The sequence below is a fragment of the Pantherophis guttatus genome, chromosome 14 (genome assembly GCF_059756535.1).
Source record: "Pantherophis guttatus breed Tessera chromosome 14, ASM5975653v1, whole genome shotgun sequence".
Classification (NCBI taxonomy): domain Eukaryota; kingdom Metazoa; phylum Chordata; class Lepidosauria; order Squamata; family Colubridae; genus Pantherophis; species Pantherophis guttatus.
The window spans coordinates 18075496-18095641 of NC_142076.1; the positions used below are offsets into that span (position 1 = coordinate 18075496).

The window sequence follows — 20146 nt, forward strand, 5'->3', positions numbered from 1 at the left end:
GACCTGAGACCCTAGACTCACTCGAGACCCTGAGGCCAATGGCCCTCAACCCTATGGCAGTGATCAAAGATTTACTACATATTTCTCCAGTCACAATTATTTTGTTTCCCCCCATGCATCACAATATGATAAGCAAAATGAATGGTGTAAATAAACATCAACTGCAAATAAAAGCTTTCTTTAAAAGATACACAGAGAATAGAATACTGACACGTTTTACAGGAAACAGATTTTACCTTATGTGTGTGGATTGATTGATTGATTGATTGATTGGCTGATTGATTGATTGAGGGATGCCAATGTTCTTCAATTTGGCCATTTTAAGATGTGTGGACTTCAACTCCCAGAATCCCTCAGCCAGCATGAAGTTGAAGCTTAAAACATCTTAAAAGTTGGAAAAACACTGTTTGACACTAATTTGACACTGGTTTGGTGCTAGCTGAGTATCTCAAGTGGCCAAAATGGTTCATTCAAGTCATTGTCAACCAGATGAAGGACGGATGACTTGATGCCCAACGGGACTTCACAATTACTTCCAGGTCAAAGCTCACCGTTTGCTTTTAACAGACTTTAAATAGCCTGTGAGCAGCACGCAGGGAGCTTTGGGCCAAGACGAAAACAATCAAAGAAAACGTGTTGACTTTATCTTGAGTTCAAACTCAACTGAGTTGATAGGACATTTTACTCTTTCCAGTTGGGCATTTCATCATTTTTACCTTAGGTCACCTTTAAAATGACTACTTGGGGCAATGTCTGGAAGTCTTAATGGGCTAGTTCTACAATGCTACATGGGGCCATGTGTCCATCAATCCCCAATTATAATATGGGTTATGTAGTCTCGCTAGATGAGATGTTCAAAACGATTACCCTACGTTGTTCTAGAGAAGTGAGAGTTGGACGTGGCTTGTCAGCACAACCAGGAGAAATAAAAGTTGAGGCACACAGCAAGCTGGTTCTCCAAAGATCTGGAAACGTTACATTGTGTGATGAGAGATTTGGAGAAGCCAGGGATGCGTAAATCTGGAACGTAACTCAAAGTGCAAAACGATAAAATCTACAATTCCATAAAATCACTGACAACCAGCTATCTGCTGTCCTCTTAACAATACACAGGTGATTGAATATCTAATACATTGGACGTCGACACCGAAAAACATCTGCGTAAAATAAATGTGCCTCTCCTTTCCTTTGTAAAGCTATGAAACACCACGGATCGCTCGCTTTCTTTCTTTCTTTCTTTCTTTTTTAAGTGCACAAGTTTAAACATCAAAGAGGAGCCCAAGAGGACTTTAGACGGTGAGAGAGATGAAACTGTTGTATCTCTGGATGTTCCTCTTGAGGATTTCGGAGCACGGGCCGAGGACTCGTTCGAAGCGTGGGCGGTCCAGCTTCACACACTTCAAGGGCCCGCGGGCCACCACGGTAGCAGCCCTGGGCCTGTTGAGCAACAGGGCAATTTCCCCTGGAAGTGGGAAGAAAACGCAGCGTCACCATCGTATACATCCGGAGAACATGCCTTTGGCTTTGATCTCGGTTCGTATCATTAGCTATTTCCAGATCAGGAATTTAGTAGGCAATTATTCTGCCCTATTTGGCAAAACTAAACAAGAAACCCAAGACACCAACATCATCCTTAAAATATACTACTGTGTTTCCCCGAAAATAAGACCTCCCTGGATAATAAGCCCAATTGGGCTTTTGAGCACATGCGCTAAAATAAGCCCCCCCTGAAAATAAGCCCTGCCTGAAAATAAGCTCTCCCTGAAAATAAGCCCTCCCTGAAAATAAGCTCTTCCTGAAAATAAGCTCTCCCTGAAAATAAGCCCTCCCTGAAAATAAGCTCTTCCTGAAAATAAGCTCTCCCTGAAAATAAGCTCTCCCTGAAAATAAGCCCTGCCTGAAAATAAGCCCTCCCTGAAAATAAGCTCTTCCTGAAAATAAGCTCTCCCTGAAAATAAGCCCTGCCTGAAAATAAGCTCTTCCTGAAAATAAGCCCCCCCTGAAAATAAGCTCTCCCTGAAAATAAGCCCTCCCTGAAAATAAGCCCTCCCTGAAAATAAGCTCTTCCTGAAAATAAGCTCTCCCTGAAAATAAGCCCTGCCTGAAAATAAGCCCTCCCTGAAAATAAGCTCTTCCTGAAAATAAGCCCTGCCTGAAAATAAGCCCTCCCTGAAAATAAGCCCCCCCTGAAAATAAGCCCCCCTGAAAATAAGCCCTCCCTGAAAATAAGCTCTTCCTGAAAATAAGCCCTGCCTGAAAATAAGCTCTTCCTGAAAATAAGCCCCCCTGAAAATAAGCCCCCCCTGAAAAAAAGCCCTCCCTGAAAATAAGCCCTCCCTGAAAATATTTAACCGCAAGCGTTAAATTCCTCTAAATTCCATTTCCTCTGGATAGGGTTAGGGAGACAGAGCTAGAATTCAGATAAGATGGCAAGAGGAGCCCCGTCTTGCTCCACACGCCCCAAAATAATAAGACCTCCCTGAAAATAAGGCCAAGCGCTTATTTCAGGGTTCAAAAAAATATAAGACAGAGTCTTATTTTTGGGGAAACATGGTAAGGAAGAACAAGTGGGATAATTTGTGACTGCAAGGATCACTTATCTTGAACTAGTCATCCATTTCCCTTTTCCTTTCTGATCCGCTAGTCTGGTTTCTTCTCAGTCGTCCATTTGCTAAGCTCTTCTCCTCAATTTTTCCTCTGAGCTATACATTGCTTCCTTATTAACATTTTTTTCTGATCTAAGGACATCATAGGGGGTCAAAGAATGCCTATCTAACATCACCTTGTACACCGTCTAAAATCTTTACCTCATACTTTGCCCTTGGTATCTAACTCTAATATGGAGCTCTGCAGATGTGATGGATAAAATTTCCCATAATTCCCAACTGCTGTGGTTGGGATATGATACATCCATAACCCCCCAACCTCCATGATGACTTGGGAAGGAGAATGAAAGATCTCTGCATCCAAGAAGCGATCAGAAGACCCTTAGATCTGCCCAACAAGGGATGGGCTATTCTACAGGTCCAGCAATCATCGATAGTGCATTTGTGAATCCTCTCTACGATGAATGGCAGGCACGGAGAGATCCAATACTTCCATAAACGGCAACGCTGATATTTTATCAGTGTTTCTAAACCATTCCATTCCACAGAGTTTACTGTTGTGGTCCTCCAGCAGCCTGCGGAGCTAGCAGGGAAGTTGGACAGTCAGGGAGCTGGGGAGGACCATGGCCCAGTCCGGGAGTCGGGGGAAGGCCCGGATGAGGGCTCTGCGTCAGAGGCAGAGATGGGGCCAGGGCCATCTGGGAGTGATGCGCGGACTCCGGAGCCTCCAGAGTCGGACAGCAGAGAGGCAGAGGAACAGGAGGAGCCTATTCCTAGTGCACGCATGCGCAGAGCTGCCAGAAGGCAAGAGCAGCTAAAGCAAAAGGGACGACTCAGGAGTAAGGCCAGGAGATGATTGGCCCCTCCCATAAGGCATAAAAGAGCAGCAAAGGCTCTTGGGCTCTTTGTAGGAAAGCAACATTGCTAAATCTGTTTTCCAGTTGGCGTCTCTTGTTTCTGAACTTCATGGGGCTTTGCCTTTGGCAGGGTGCCAAAGAAGACAAAGGTTTTTTTTCTGAAGGACTTGTTTTGGAATTAATTTGGACTAAGCTGGGAATGAAATAATTCTCAACTGTTATAATAAAATAGTTTTGTTTGAGACTAATTGTGTCCTGTAATGACTGAGTGAGCCTAGGTCACAACACTTACCAAAATAATCAGATGGCCCCAGGCGTCCGACTTCTACATATTCCTCTTTGTCAGATCTACGTTGAAGGACAGAAGCCGTGCCCTAGAAGAGAAAACCCAAAGAATCAAGTACATATCACTAAAACACCGTGTTCCTTTGCTTACCTCTGAGGAGGGGCCGTTTCAGACATGCTTTGCAGAAGGTCTTGGGGTTCTTCTATTAAAAGATACACCTCAAGCAGAGGTGGGTTTCACATTATGTTACTACCGGTTCACCGCACACGTGTATCAGTGGTGGGTTGCCCCTGGTTCGGACCGGTTCCCAAGAACCGGTAGTAAAACGGCGGGAGGCTCCGCTCACTGAACTGGACATCATCTTCTCTTCTTTCGTTTCATTCTAGTCTAGTCTAGTCTAGTCTAGTCTAGTCTATCTTATCCTATCATTACCTCCTTCTCTTCTCTCCTCTTCCCTGTACTCTATTCTATTCTATTCTATTCTATTCTATTCTATTCTATTCTATTCTATTCTATTCTATTCTATTCTTTCTATTCTATTCTTCTATTCTATTCCTCTACCCTACCCTATCTTATCCTATCATTACCTCCTTCTCTTCTCTCCTCTTCCCTGTACTCTATTCTATTCTATTCTATTCTATTCTATTCTATTCTATTCTATTCTATTCTATTCTATTCTATTCTATTCTATTCTATTCTATTCTATTCTTCTATTCTATTCTATTCTATTCTTTCTATTCTATTCTTCTATTCTATTCCTCTACCCTACCCTATCTTATCCTATCATTACCTCCTTCTCTTCTCTCCTCTTCCCTGTACTCTATTCTATTCTATTCTATTCTATTCTATTCTATTCTATTCTATTCTATTCTATTCTATTCTAATTCTATTCTATTCTATTCTAATTCTATTCTATTCCTATATGACAATATTATTATTTGCACATGGTATCCCGACTGTACCAGCAAATCCTTAGGGATCTTGTGAGATTGCTGTCTGGTTATGAAAGTGTGACCTTGAAGGTTTGGGGCAGAGAAAGGTTCTGAATCAGTGGCCAAGGCAGAGTGTTTTTTTTTTTTCTAGGTCAACTCCTGTCATTCTCACCACCAGGAGCTCAGATTGGCTCCATCCAGAAGTGGAAATAATTACAGTTCCCGAAGAACTCTTTGTAGAAATTCCTGGGATCAGGGAAGATTTATTGCTTTGACTACCAAACATTTATTAGCCTGAGGAGTGCTTCCTTCTCCCTCACCCCCCCACCCCCACCCCCTCTGGCCCAAGAGCTGTTGCGAGGTCAAATCTCCTTCTCAAAAATTGTAAGACATCAGGAATCTGAATAATGCGAATTCAGCATCTCTCCAGATCAGGCTGCTCACTAGCATTCAATCTTAAGGAAGCAATTCCAAATCCTGAAGTCAACTGAAATATCCCATTAATGTTTTAAGTCAGTGAAGGAGGAATGGTTTTTTTTCAGAAAACTTCAGTCAACCTGGTTAGTAATGAAGGAGGCTGAGATTTGTAGCCGAGTGACAATAGGCTCTCTACCCTAGGAAAGTCTTTTTTAGATGGGCATCATTTGTGAATTTGGGCATAGTCATTATTATGCTATTTATTTCTCCTTTCAACCAACGAAGAAGCTGTTCCTAGGAGATTAGAAGAGATTCCTCCAGGAGTTTAAGGGGCTATAATCTTTCCTGCCATTTTTTTTCCCCGCACAACCCTCTGAAGTAGGTTAGGCTAAGCAACAAAATTCTGATCCAATGTCCAAGGAGCTTCTGTGTGGCTGAGGGTGGGCTTGAATCTGTATCTCCCAAGGTCATCCAAGGAATTTCTTTAGGACTGAAGTGAACTTGACCTGCGTCTCCCAAGGTTATTCAAGGAGTTTCTGTAGGATTGAGTGGACTTGGACCTGTGTCTCCCAAGGTCATCCAAGGAGCTTCTGTGTGGCTAAGGGTGGACTTGAATCTGCATCTCCCCAGTTCTGGTCTAATGCTTTCAACACCAAGCCACACGAGTCCCTATTAATGAACAACTGATTAAACATACTATGGAAAATAAGTTGTGTTTTGTTTTGTTTTGAATGCCCAATATTATCTTAACTTGAGCCAAGCAGAAGCAAATTTCAAGTCACATCCAATCCAATGGAAATTGCTGTTGGCTGTAGCAGCTGGACCGAATCCAAGAAGAAGAAGAAGAAGAAGAAGAAGAAGAAGAAGAAGAAGAAGAAGAAGAAGAAGAAGAAGAAGAAGAAGAAGAAGAAGAAGAAGAAGAAGAAGAAGAAGAAGAAGAAGAAGAAGAAGAAGAAGAAGAAGAAGAAGAAGAAGAAGAAGAAGAAGAGAAGAAGAAGAAGAAGAAGAAGAAGAAGAAGAAGAAGAAGAAGAAGAAGAAGAAGAAGAAGAAGAAGAAGAAGAAGAAGAAGAAGAAGAAGAAGAAGAAGAAGAAGAAGAAGAAGAAGAAGAAGAAGAAGAAGAAAACCCACCCCATTCAGCTTGCAAATGTTCAGTCCTTTTGCTCACATGCCAGATAATTTACCAGAAATGGACGGGACCAACATTATGCCTCATCGTCACGATTAGCTTGATTCCTACCAGTGGCTGAAGCTCAAGCCATCCAAAATTACAAGTTTGGGAACCGCGACACCCTAATCGCTCCAGCAGATGCTCCAAGGACTCAACCCAACCTCAAGGTGATGTTTTGAAAACCCCCTTTTTTTAAAAAAAAAAAAAGAAAAATGTTTTTGAAAGACAGAACAGCTGGTTTTCATTTAAACTCTACACCAGCGTAATTTGGAGCCCGTTCAGTTCAATTTCGCCGATCTTTGCTCGCAAGCACACTCCTGGTTTCGGCCTGCAATATTCATTACCCCCCGTTGAACAGGATCTCCTGAATGGGCCTCAGGATTTGGGTTTCAAAAATAAGTCCTTTCTTGGAGCGATGTCCGCCAATCCCTTCGTGCTATTCTTGCTTGGCGAACATTAATTGGACAATAATGGGATGAAAAAAAAACTTGGTTCGGCTTGGAGAGGTTCACTAAACTATCAGTTATGCGGCTCTGGATAACCACAGGTTCCTTCCTAAATTACCAGCCAGTTCTTGAAAAGTCAAGACCTGTAGAGTTTGTTTCTTCCAGAAGCTTCCTAAGAAGCCCACATTAGCTCATCTCGACTCTCTAGCAAAACAGAATTCAAGAGGAAGAAGAATGACCGAACAATGGCTGAATTTGATGCAATCCAGCGTGTGTTTTGGGGGGAAAGAAGTCCAACCCCATTAAAAGCCTCTTTTCAAACTTTATATACAGTTGTTGTTGTTTTTTTTAAATCTTTTCATGTTTTATTTGTATACCACCAGGTATACAGTAGTGGCCAAAATCGTGGAAACCTTTTGGGAAAAGTGTATTTTTGAGGTTTGATGGCTAATAACACCACTTTTTTTTGGAGTTTTAAGAGAATCCTATTCCACTGCTGGAATGGCCTGGGAATAGCCCAGACCTTAACCCAATTGAAAATCTATGGAGTGACTAAAGAAACTGGTTAGTCAGAAGCGACCCAGCAATAAAACCCAGTTAATAGAAGCCATCGTTCAATCTTGGTTTCGCATTAGAACAGCTGCAGAACTAAAAGACTTGGTTCACTCCATGGGATTTTGCAATATCCTTCTCCCAGGAGTAAGGAGGGAATGGGGATTTTGCAATATCCTTCGAATGAAGTGGGGATGGAATGGAGGTTTTGCAGTATCCTTCCCCTGCCACACTCACCAAGCCACACCATGCCCACCAAGCCATGCCCACAGAACTGGTAGTAAAAAAATTGGATTTCACCACTGCTTTCTTCCCTCCCTCCTTCCTTCCCTTCTCCTTCCTTCCTTCCTTCCTTCCTTCCTTCCTTCCTCCCTCCCTCCCTCCCTCCCTCCCTTCTTTCCCACTGTTTGGGGGACCTACTGGGTCTCTCTCCTGGTTGAACATAGGATTGGACTAAAAGACCTCCAAGATCCCTTCCAGCTATGTTATTCTGCTATTCAGTTGCCCAAAGAAAGAAGCTACCTGGTTCTCTTTGATCAGATTTGGTCAAGTGACCTTCCCTCAACCCTAGAAGAACTTCTGACTCAGCTTACTTGGCTGGATGAACCAACAGGAAGAAGGAGAAGAAGGTAGCTTGTGAAGTCTGCCTGCATCTCGCCCCATTCTTGCCTAACCCAACCGCTCTTCTGTATCCTCTCCAACCTTTGTTAGGAGGACTTCTTGCAAGAAAACCAACTCCTTTGGGAGGAAGGAGAACAAAGCGGTAGAGCTGGCTCGCTTGCTCTATTTGGGGAGGCACAGAAATAGCCACCCAGAACAGAAAAGGAAGAAAAGGGAAAAATGCCTCTCAGGATGACAATACATCAAGACTGGAGTGTAGGAAAAACAGCTCAGCCACAGGGCATTTCCGAAAGGTCCGTGAAAGGGCAGGGTTACCGCTCTGGTGCAACTCCACCCCATGGGCCATTAATCATCAGGAAATGCCTTCTCCTCGATCCTTTCCCCAGCTACAAATCAAGGAAGGGGAAGGGGAAGGAAAGCAGCCTGCTACTGTAATGGGGGCTGAATGGGACAACTCGCCACAGCCAACTCACCATGGTCAACTACCTATGGCCAATTCACCATGGCCAACTCACCATGGCCAACTCACCATGGCCAGCTCACCATGGCCAATTCATCATGACCAACTCACCATGGCCAACTCACCATGGCCAATTCATCATGGCCAACTCACCATGGCCAATTCATCATGGCCAACTCACCATGGCCAACTCACCATGGCCAGCTCACCATGGCCAACTCACCATGGCCAATTCATCATGGCCAACTCACCATGGCCAATTCACCATGGTTAACTCACCATGGCCAACTCACCATGGCCAGCTCACCATGGCCAACTCACCATGGCCAACTCACCATGGTGAACTACCCATGGCCAACTCACCATGGCCAACTCACCATGGCCAACTCATCATGGCCAACTCACCATGGCCAATTCACCATGGTTAACTCACCATGGCCAGCTCACCATGGCCAACTCACCATGGCCAACTCACCATGGTGAACTACCCATGGCCAACTCACCATGGCCAACTCACCATGGCCAACTCATCATGGTCAACTACTCATGGCCAATTCACCATGGCCAACTCATCATGGCCAACTCACCATGGCCAACTCGCCATGGTCAACTAGCCACGGCTAATTCCCCACAGTGAATTCACCATGGACAATTCCCCATCGAACAACTCACTGCAGGGCAATTCAACAACTCAGTTTAATTTTTTTTAAATAATTAAAAAATTATTTTCATTTTTTGTCATTTATATTTCATCTCGTCCCTCTTTTGGCACCCTTTCTTTAATGATTCTATTTCACGATTTCTTCGATAGTTGTGTAACTCTTGTCCTGTGGGGTAACTGTTCTCCCGCAGCGAGTTGGCCATAGCAAGTTGGCTGCAGTGAGTTGCAGGATCCTTCCCCCAGCAGTGGGGTGGGATGGAGATTTTGCAGTATCCTTCCCCCAGGAATGGGGAGGGAATGGGGATTTTGCAATATCCTTCCCCCAGGAGTGGGGAAGGAATGGAGATTTTGCAGTATCCTTCCCCTGCCACACCCACCAAGTCATGCCCACCAAGCCACACCAACAGAATCGGTAGTAAAAAAAATTTGGATTTCCCCATTGTTACCTAGTTTGGATAATGAAACATCTGCAAGAAAACAAGCAAGCTGAGTCCTTTCTCCTCCCGTTGCCACCTCCAGCTGGCCCCAGAGTGGGGTGGGAATGGAGATTTTGCAATATCCTTGCCCCAGGAGTGGGAAGGGAATGGGGATTTTGCAATATCCTTGCCCCAGGAGTGGGAAGGGAATGGGGATTTTGCAGCATCCTTCCCTTGCCATGCCCATCAAGCCACACCACGCCCACCGAACCGGTAGCAAAAAAATAAATAAAATAAAATTGAATTCTACCACTGGTTTGGGATAAACCCTGGACCCAAAAGACAGGGAGATAAAAAAAGTCCACTTCAGAGAGAAACCTTCTTGGAATAAACTCTCGCAGCAGCCTCCAAACCAGAGTTGAAAAATACAGTTGGGGGAACAAGCAAACGGGGTTCGCCAAATCCCCACTGGGCTCCATCTCACGTTGCAGATCAAGCCCCCCGAAAGAATATTTGGAGCGACAAAGTCCCCCGAGCAACAATCTTAACATGTGTCCTCCTGATACAGATTTTTTTTTTCCATGCCAAACCAGTGGCCCCAAGCCAGGAAAAGCTCCCCGTTCCTCCTTCACACAGGCCAGCAAACAAAAGCCATAAAATCGGGGAGGAGGGGAGTGAGGGCCGAGGGATGGCAATGGGGAAATGTTGCATTTTAAAGATGTTTGGCCCGAGACAAAGCGTCCCATTCTCTGGGTTTTCTCTGAAGCCAGGAAATGTCCACTGAGTCAACATTGAAAAAGAAAGTGGGGGGGAGGAAGAAAAAGTGGCCCGCAAGAATAGCGTATTCATCATCGCCTCTTCAGAGTTGGAACTGACCTTCATAGTTACCGTGTTCGGAGTGCAGACTCTGCGAGAGAGCTGCCAGCCTTACCCCCACGCGGAGGGAGCAAGGCTGAATGCAAAGAATTGGAAGGGAATTTTTTTTAAAAAAAAAAAACCTATTAAAAGTAGCGTAATAGCATAATTAATAACAGGCTTAATAGCAGGGGTGAAATTAAGCAGGTTCTGCAGAACCGGTAGCGGAAATTTTGAGCAGTTCGGAGAACGGGTAAATACCACCTCTGGCTGGCCCCGGGGTGGGGAGGGAATGGGGATTTTGTAGCATCCTTCCCCTGGAGTAGGGTGGGAATGGAGATTTTGCAGTATCCTTCCCCTGCCACGCCCACCAAGACACACCACGCCCACCAAGACACGCCCAGCAGTGGCTGGAATGAAAAGGAGACCTTTTGCCCTTTCAGAAGGAATAAAGAAAAGCCTATCTAAGAAGTTTGGGGGAGAAGGGAGGGATGGCATTGCTTTGAAACAGGATGGAGAACATCCAAGGGCATCTGGAGATCATCATTTGGGCCAGATTGGAAGCAAGAGAGAAAAGGGATGGCTTCAATCATTGGGGACTGTGGCCCTGTCCATTCCTGGATGACCAACACTATTTCAAGCCTTTGACCTTTGCAGAGGACTCTCCAAACTTACTTGAACTGCTTTCCTTCAGAGAAACAAGTGAGAACAGAATAACAGAGTTGGAAGGGACCTTGGAGGTCTTCTAGTCCACCCCCCTGCTTAGGCAGGAAATCCTATGCCCTTTCAGACAGATGGTTATCCAATCTCTTCTTAAAAACTTCCAGTGTTGGAGCATTCATAACTTCTGCAGGCAAGTTGTTCCACTGATGAATTGTTCTGTCAGGAAATTTCTCCTTAGTTCTAGGTTGCTTCTCTCCTTGATTAGTTTCCACCCATTGCTTCTTGTCCTGCCTTCAGGTGCTTTGGAGAATAGCTTGACTTCCTCTTCTTTGGGGCAACCCCTGAGATATTGGAAGACTGCTATCATGTCACCCCTAGTCCTTCTTTTCATCAGACTAGACATACCCAGTTCCTGCAACCGTTCTTCGTATGCTTTAGCCTCCAGTCCCCTAATCCTCTTTGTTGCTCTTCTCTGCACTCTTTCTAGAGTCTCCACATCTTTTTTACATCGTGGCGACCAAAACTGGATGCAGGATTCCAAGTGTGGCCTTACCAAGGCCTTATAAAGTGGTCTTAACACTTCGCGTGATCTTGATTCTATCCCTCTGTTTATGCAGCCTGGAACTGTGTTGGCTTTTTTGTGTGAGAAACTTGAGTAAGAAATGAATCCTCTAAACCAGCAGCATAAGGAATCAGGGGTTATGTTTCAACAAAGATGATATCTGAGCAAGATGGAGACATGTTATCTCCAGTCAAGGTCTCCTTAAAAGGTGTGTGGAGTAGGAACTATCCAAAGTATCTTTCTGGAGAATTCTGGGAGTTGAAGTCCACAGGTCTTAAAATTGCCAAGGTTGGACACTTCTGCTTTAGACTCTCGTTCTTTACTTCATCTTCTCTTCTTGGAACTTAAATGGTCTCCACAACTTCTCTTCTTGGAATTTCATTGCTCTTTCTGGACCAGCCTTCCATATAAATGAAGAACAGCCTGATCTGTCCGTATGTAACTGGATGAGGAACAGGATTTTAGGAAATGCATCGGGACAGGCCAGATGGGTTATCAAAATAACCCAGAATAACTTGGCTAGGGAGACCCTGGGAAGAAACCTAAACCAAACATCTCACATCACCTCCGAAAAAGGGGGGTGGGTGGGGGGTGGGTGGGTGGATCCTGGCCTTCTCAAAAGTCAAATCTAAGGGCACAACAGGAAATCATTTACTAGGGACAAGTGCTAGAAACCAGGGGAAACAGAGGCCAGCTGAGATATCTGATCTAAGGACAGCCTTTATTGACTTAGGATGTAAGGATCACTTGAAAGGCTGCTGGGTTCCTGAGAGGTTGGGAGGGCCCCCTCCTCTTCTGGAAAAGGTGGCCTGAAAACAGTTTTCTGACTGGTGCTTACAGCTCCTTGGAAATCGGGTCCATCTCCCCCTGTTTAATCATTAATCCCGCTTTATTTCTTCAAGAGATTTATCCTCAAACAGAGTACAGCGAGGTGGGCTCTGGCTTGGCTTGTCTCCCCAGACAATGTTTGTTTGAGATTTACAGATTGGCTTGGAACACTACATGGGCCCAGGCTTGGGTTAAATGTTAAGAGGACCATGAAAGATAAAGTTCCTTCCTTCCTTCCTTCCTTCCTTCCTTCCTTCCTTCCTTCCTTCCTTCCTTCCTTTCATCCCCTCTTTCCCTTTATTTTCTTTCTTCTTATTTCTTTCTTTCCCTTTCCCCTTCCTTCCTTCCTTTTCTCTCCATCCTCTTGACCTTCCTTCCTTCTCCTCATCCCTCTATTTTCTTTCTTCTTCTTTTTTCTTTCCTTCCCTTTCCCCTTCCTTCCTTCCTTCCCTCTCCATCCCCTTGACCTACCTTCCTTCCCTCCTTTCCTTTCTTCTCTCCATCCATCTTTATCTTTCTTTCCTTCCCTTCCTTCCCTTTCCCTTTCCTTCCTTCCCTCCATCCCTCTATTTTCTTTCTTTCTTCTTATTTCTTTCCTTTCCTTTCCTTTCCCCTTCCTTCTTTCCTTCCTTCCTTCCTTCCTTCCTTCCTTTTCTCTCCATCTTCTTGACCTTCCTTCCTTCTCTTCATTCCTTTATTTTCTTTCTTCTTCTTTTTCCTTTCCTTCCCTTCTTTTCCCTTCCTTCCTTCTCTCCATCTATTTTCTTCTTTTCTTTCCTTTGCTTCCTTTCCTTTCCCCTTCCTACCTACCTTCCTTTTCTCTCCATCTTCTTGACCTTCCTTCCTTCTCTTCATCCCTTTATTTTCTTTCTTCTTCTTTTTCCTTTCCTTCCCTTCCCTTCTTTTCCCTTCGTTCCTTCTCTCCATCTATTTTCTTTCTTTTTTTTCTTTCCTTTGCTTCCTTTCCTTTCCCCTTCCTTCCTTCCTTCCTTTTCTCTCCATTCTCTTGACCAACCTTCCTTCCTTCCTTCCTTCCTTCCTTCCTTCCTTCCTTCCTTCCTTCCTTCCTTCCTTCCTTTTCTTCCTCATATTATCATCTGAAACAGGATATAATCACCCATACCACGTAAATTTTTACAAACCCAATTGACCTCATTACTTCACTAAAGATAAGAAAAACCCAGATTTATAATCTGCATTACTCAAGAAAGCTACCCCAAACTATATAGTTATAAACTACACAAATGTCACTTTTGAAAACCTGAGAACTATATATTTGCACGCCAAAAATAAAAAACAAAAAAATCTAGTGATGTCCAAAGCATGTATTATTCCACCCCCCACCCCCCGGAGAAACTTTGGATTAATACTCTTATCTATTTTAATACTTGGCTAAGGGCGACCGTAAGCCCAGGAATGACAGGTTTTTGAATTAAGGTTCAGCTCGTTTAATTTAATTTTAATTTAAATTCAATGGAAACTGATTAAATATGAGGGCAATTACTCTTACTCCCCACGTATTAAATCATTTTGTCCTCTTGCAGCATTACGAGTTCGCAATTCTGCAAGAGCGCTTGAAGGTCGCACTGAAGTTGGACGTCACTTGGAATCTGAGGCGATGCACCCCAAATTTAAAGGCAACCAGTGCACACCTTTAGGGACTTCCTTAGGAGATGTCTAGGCATAGGTGATTCAGAAAAGGTGGAAGAGCTCAAACAATATGTGGAAATGTTTTTCAGAATAAAGCTGGAAGGGGCCTTGGAGGTCTTCTAGTCCAACCCCCTGCTCAAGCAGGAAACCCAAATGGTTTTCCAATCTCTTCTTAAAAACCTCCAGTGATGGAGGAGCACCCACAGCTTCTGGAGGCAAGACGTTCTACTGGTTGGTTGCCTTCACTGTTAGGAAGTTTTTCCATCATTCCAGGTTGCTTCTCTCCTTGACGAGTTTCCATCCGTTGTTTCTTCTCCTGCCTTTCTGGTGTATCTGTCTCTGTCTCTGTCTCTGTCTCTCTGTCTGTCTGTCTCTCTCTCTCTCTCTCTCTCTGTATCTCTCTGTGTGCCTCTGTCTCTGTCTCTCTGTATCTCTCTCTGTCTCTCGCTTTCTCTGTCTCTGTCTCTGTCTCTCTCTGTCTCTGTATCTCTCTGTGTGTCTCTATCTGTCTCTCTGTATCGCGCTCTCTCTCTTTCTCTCTCTGTCTCTCTGTATCTGTCTCTCTCTCTCTCTCTTCTTGTCTGTCTCTCTCTCACTCTTTCTCTCTGTGTCTCTGTGTCTCTGTCTCTGTCTCTCTCTCTCTTTCTCTGTCTCTCTGTCTCTTTCTCTCTTCTCTCTATCTCTGTCTCTCTGTATCTGTCTCTTTCTCTCTCTCTCTCTTTCTCTGTGTGTCTCTCTCTGACTCTCTCTCTCTCTTTCTCTCTCTCTCTCTCTTTTCCTAATCTGCAAGTTATTGCTGTTGGAATGGCTTCCCATCAACATCGTGGCACCGAGCCCAAGTGCTAATCCAGCATGATGAAGCTGTGGTTCTCAATATTGTAACCGATATTGCAAGGTAGAAAGGAGGGCAGGGAAGGCGCGAGAAGCTCTCTCCTCGCATTCTGGAAAGTGTTTCCATGCAAACACATCCGGCCGTAAATGGGACTTGCTCTTAACTGTAGCCAAAGGATCGGACACAGAAGAAGAAGAATGGGAGCAGAAGAAGGCCGGAGGACGGCTGAGCCCAGCTGTGAGACTTCGAAGCGTTCCCAACATCTCAATCAGAAGCGCTTCTTCCAAAGCTGTTGCTTGCTAAAGTCAACTTTGGGAGAAGGTCCATGTTGGCCTTTCAAAGTTCTCATGCTGAGGATGTATTCATGTATTCAGCTTCCATCAACAGAGAATGGAAGAACATACAATCATGGAAAGGGGCCTTGGAGGCCGTCTAGGTTGACTCAGCCTTCCATCCTTCCGAGGTGGGTAAAATGAGGACCCAGACTGTTGGAGGATAACATGCTGACTCTGTAAACTGCTTAGAGAGGGCTGTAAAAGCACTGTAAGGCAGTATATAAGTCTGCTATAGCTTGGGAAGGAAGGAAGGAAGGAAGGAAGGAAGGAAGGAAGGAAGGAAGGAAGGAAGGAAGGAAGGAAGGAAGGAAGGAAGGAGGGAGGGAGGGAGGGAGGGAGGGAGGGAGGGAGGAAGGAAGGAAGGAAGGAGGAAGGAAGGAAGGAAGGAAGGAAGGAAGGAAGGAAGGAAGGAAGGAAGGAAGGAAGGAAGGAAGGAAGGAAGGAAGGCATAGTGGTGTAGTTGTTACAATGTAGCATTGCAGGCTATCTCTGCCCACTGCCAGAAGTTTGATCCTGACGGGCTCAAGGTTGACTCAGCCTTCCATCCTTCCGAGGTGTGTAAAATGAGGACCCAGATTGTCAGGGGCAATATGCTGACTCTGTAAACTGCTTAGAGAGAGCTGCCAAGCACTGTAAAGCAGTATATAAGTCTAAGTGCTATTGCTAGTCCAATTCCATGCCCAAGGAAGAGTTGTTATATCACCTTTATATCATCCTGGACAAATGTTTGTCCATATAAGAATGGCCTTGCTGGTTCAGACTAAGTCCATCCTACCTGTCCAGGTAGTTTTTATATGTAAAGACTAACTAAATCAAGTGTCTCCACTCTCCAACCTTGGCAACCTTAAAACTTGTGGACTCCAACTCCCAGAATTTCTCAGTCAGCCATGCTGGTTGAGGAATTCTGGGAGTTAAAGTCTACAAGTCTTAAAGGTTGGAGATCCCTGATTTAAATCATTCTTTTTATGCTTTAGCTTCCAACTAAGGCAGAGGTGAAATCCAGCAGGTTCTGACAGGTTCTGGAGAACCGGTAGCGGAAATTTTGAGTAGTTCTGAGAACCGGCAAATACCACCTCTGGCTGGCCCCCAGGAGTGGGGATGGAATGGGGATTTTGCAGTATCCTTCCCCTGGAGTGGGGTGGGAATGGAGATTTTGCAGTATCCTTCCCCTGCCATGCCCACCAAGCCACGCCCACAGAACAGGTAGTAAAAAAATTTGAATTCCACCACTGAACTGAAAGGAGAGAAGCAATTTAGGACTAAGGGGAATTTTCCCGACAGTGAGAACATTTAATCAGTGGAACGACTTGCCTCCAGAAGTTGTGAATGCTCCAACACTGGAAGTTTTTAAGAAGATGTTGGATAACTATTTGTCTGAAGTGGTGTAGGGTTTCCTGCCTAAGCAGGGGGTTGGACTAGAAGACCTCCAAGGTCCCTTCCAACTCTGTTATTCTATTCTATTCTATTCTAACTATTCTATTCTATTCTACCAAATCTTGCCACCAGATTGCATCTTCTTCTTCTTTCTTTCTACAACTCAGAAGGGGGGAAAAATGACAATTAAATGCAGAGGGACGGAGTAACCATCACATGCATCTCATTCAGTTAACCGTCTTTAGGCTAGCTGGAGGGAAACGAGGGGAGGCACGGGGGTGACCTTAAGACGGGGAGCTTAGAAGTTCCTCCAACGGAGTTGGGTTTGATTTGAGCTTCTCTTTCATCCCCCATCCCCCCCCAGTTCCCTCCTGGCCTGTTGTTTTCTTTCTTTCCAGCTTTTGTTCCATGATATAAGCTCAAGGTGCTTTGCAAAGTTCAAAACAAAGTGAGCCTCCAACTCGGTGGCTGAAGCTTTAAAAAAGGAAAGGAAGAAAGGAAGAAAGAAAGAAGACCTTGGATTAATTCTTGGCGTCTCCAATTATAAAGGATCACACAGAGGAAGGTGATGGAAAAGGTTGTTTTGGCTTCTTTGGAGTCAGAGGGCTCCCGGCCATGAGGCCCGGCACAGAAAGGGGTCTCAAGCAGCAGAGGGTAGAGGCAGCAGCAAGGCCTGGCAAAGGGAGAAGGGCCCAGCCACATGGTTTCTCTTGTACCTTCTGTATTAAGGTAGACGGTAGATAAGGTTCCCTTCTATAGTTTTGCTTCTAGCAACAGCCCTATGAAGTCAGATGGGCTAAAAGAGGGAGTCTTTCTTTTCTTTTCTTTCTTTCCTTCCTTTCTTCCATTCCTTCTTTCCTCCTTTCTTTCTTTCTCTTTCTTTCTTTCCTTTCTTCCATTCCTTCTTTCCTCCTTCTTTCTTTTGTTCTTTCTTTCTTTCTTTCCTTTTTCTTCCTTTCTTCTTCTTTCCTTCCTACCTTTTCATTGTTTCTTTCCTTTCTTTCTTCTTTCTTTCTTTTGTTCTTTCTTTCCTTCCTTCCTTTTTTCCTTTCTTTTTCCTTCCTTCCTTTCTTCCTTTTCATTCTCTTTCCTTTCTTCTTTCTTTCTTTTTCTTTCTTTCTTTCTATCGTTCTATCTTTCCTTCCTTTTTCCCTTCCTTTCCTCCTCCTTTCTTTTGTTCTTTCTTTCCTTTTTTCTTTTTTCCTTTCTTCTTCTTTCCTGCCTACCTTTTCATTGTTTCTTTCCTTTCTTTCTTTCTTTTGTTCTTTCTTTCCTTCCTTCCTTTTTTCCTTTCTTTCTTTTTCCTTCCTTCCTTTCTTCCTTTTCATTCTCTTTCCTTCTTTCTTTCTTTCTTTCTTTCTTTTCTTTCTTTCCTTCCTTTTTCCCTTCCTTTCCTCCTCCTTTCTTTTGTTCTTTCTTTCTTTTGTTTTTCTTTCTTTCCTTTTTTCTTCCTTCCTTCCTTCCTTCTCATTGCAATGAACATGCAATGAATGTTTGTGTTGCTGCAGAGAGTCTCCCCCTTCAGGGTCTTTTTGTGCGGGTTGGAAGGGGGCAGAAATTCCAACTTGGGGTCTGTTTCGGCCTCCTGGTGGGGGGCTTTGGGCGAAGGCTGGAGGGAAGGACCACTGGTGGCAAAGAGCCGGAGGGCCTCGTTCCAGTGGGACTGCATCATGGCCTGGAACTGGCTGACCATCTCAGCCCACTGAGCTTCAAGGCGCCGGTACCTGGCCTTGCACTCCTGTAGGTCTTCCCTCTGTTTGGAAAGCCTATGCTCCTAGTCCTCAATGAGGTGCTTCCGCTGAGCCTCCTTCTCAGCCAGATCGAATTTGAACTGAGCTGTTTTGCCAACTCTTTCTCGTGGTGGCTGCTTAGCTCCAACAACTGCTTCCTGTTGGGGTCCTAAGGACCCCGCATGGGCAGGCAAGGAGTGGCCAGGAGGGGAGAGGCGAACAGAGGCTGGCAAGGTGCCCCTCAATGTGAGTGACATCGAGTTGGACACACCCACCCAGTCACATGACCACCTAGCCACGCCCACCTAGCCGGTCATTAGGCAGATCGTATTAGTGGTCTGCGGGATGGATGGATGGATGGATTGATTGATTGATTGGTTGGTTGGTTCGATTTATATGCCGCCCTTCTCCGGAGACTCAGGGCGGCTTACAATGCGTTAAGCAATAGCTTTCATACTTTTGTATATACCTGCTTAGTAGGGCTTTTGGGCCCCCCCAAGCGGTATTCTTTTTTATACAAAGTCAGCTTATTGCCCCCACAATCCGGGTCCTCATTTTACCTACCTCGGAAGGATGGAAGGCTGAGTCAACCTTGAGCCAGGTGAGAATTGAACTCGCAGTAATTGCCGGCAGCTGGTGCTACTTAACAGCACTTTAGTCCGCTGCGCCACTGAAGCTCTTTAAATTTAAAATTACGAATTTAGTGGTCCCTGAGGTCCGAAAGGTTGGCGACCCCTGCCCTAGACCATTTCAGACAAACGGTCTAAACATTTGACAAATACTTCTTTTAGGCTGGATTGGAAAATAGAGGAAACCCCCCCAGCCTGGTTCTTAAACAAGTGCCTTCACACGGACACACACAAACCATGACACCAAATTTGAGGAAATTAAAAAAAAAAAAAAAAGGCAAAGCTTCCCCACCCCCACAGCAGGGAGCACAGTTTACGACAGGGCTCTACGCATTTCTGATTGAGGAGCTGAGCATCTGCCGAGGGTCCCTCCTGCCAAATCGTAATTCTTCATGGCAACGGTCCCTCCTGCACAGAGGCTTAAGGTCCTTAAGCACCGAGTGCCAGGAATCTCAAACAGGATAATTCCATGACCTGGAAAAATCCACCAGATGCATTCCACATCTGTCCAGTCTGGGAAAACCTAGAGTTGAGTGAAAAGCGGGGTGGGAATGGGGTTCTCGGACATGTGCGAAAGGCAGAGAAGACGACAGGGGTTTTTTTGCGGGGAGAGAATAACAGAGTTATTGCAAAACCTGCAAGATTTTGACTGATGGGCTTTTTGCAGAAACGACTGGTTCGTGCTATTTTGCTAAAACAAAAAGTTGTGCTTTTTTGATATGTATGGCCCTATTCTACTGTCACGGAGAGAGTCGGAAGTCAATGTTTCCTTTTCTCTCGCTATCCTTCCTCACTTTTCTTTTCCTTTTTCCCTTCCTTCTCACTAGAGGAGGAGGAGGATATATGACAGATATATAATAGATAGATAGATGATAGATAGATAGATAGATAGATAGATAGATAGATAGATAGATAGATAGATAGATAGATAATAGATAGATAGAGATAGAGATAGAGATAGAGATAGAGATAGAGATAGAGATAGAGATAGAGATAGAGATAGAGATAGAGATAGAGATAGAGATAGAGATAGAGATATGATAATGTTGATGTAGATAGATGATACCCTGTTTTCCGCAAAATAAGACATCTCCTGATAATAAGCCCAATCGGGCTTTTGAGCACATGGCAATAAGGCCAAGCACTTATTTCAGGGTTCAAATAAATATAAGAGTGGGTCTTATTTTTGGGGAAACTCAGTAATAAGAGTTGGAAGGGGCCTCGGAGATCTTGGTAACATGGTAAATAGATTAGATAGATAGAT

The 20146-nt window shown here is 44.5% G+C and overlaps 1 protein-coding gene across 2 annotated transcripts in view; it reads right to left on the reverse strand.

Annotated features, from left to right (window-relative positions):
- Nucleotides 1-1221: 1221 nt before the first annotated feature.
- PRKAR1B (protein kinase cAMP-dependent type I regulatory subunit beta) overlaps nt 1222-20146 on the reverse strand; it is an 80562-nt gene continuing 61637 nt past the window's right edge. For both annotated transcript variants that reach the window (XM_060692855.2, XM_087878605.1), the window contains exons 10-11: nt 3756-3837; nt 1222-1462 (exon numbers count right to left, since the gene is read on the reverse strand). In XM_060692855.2, coding sequence (XP_060548838.2) covers nt 1290-1462; nt 3756-3837 — 255 coding nt within the window. In that variant the 3' untranslated portion in view covers nt 1222-1289. The remainder of the gene's footprint in view (nt 1463-3755; nt 3838-20146) is intronic.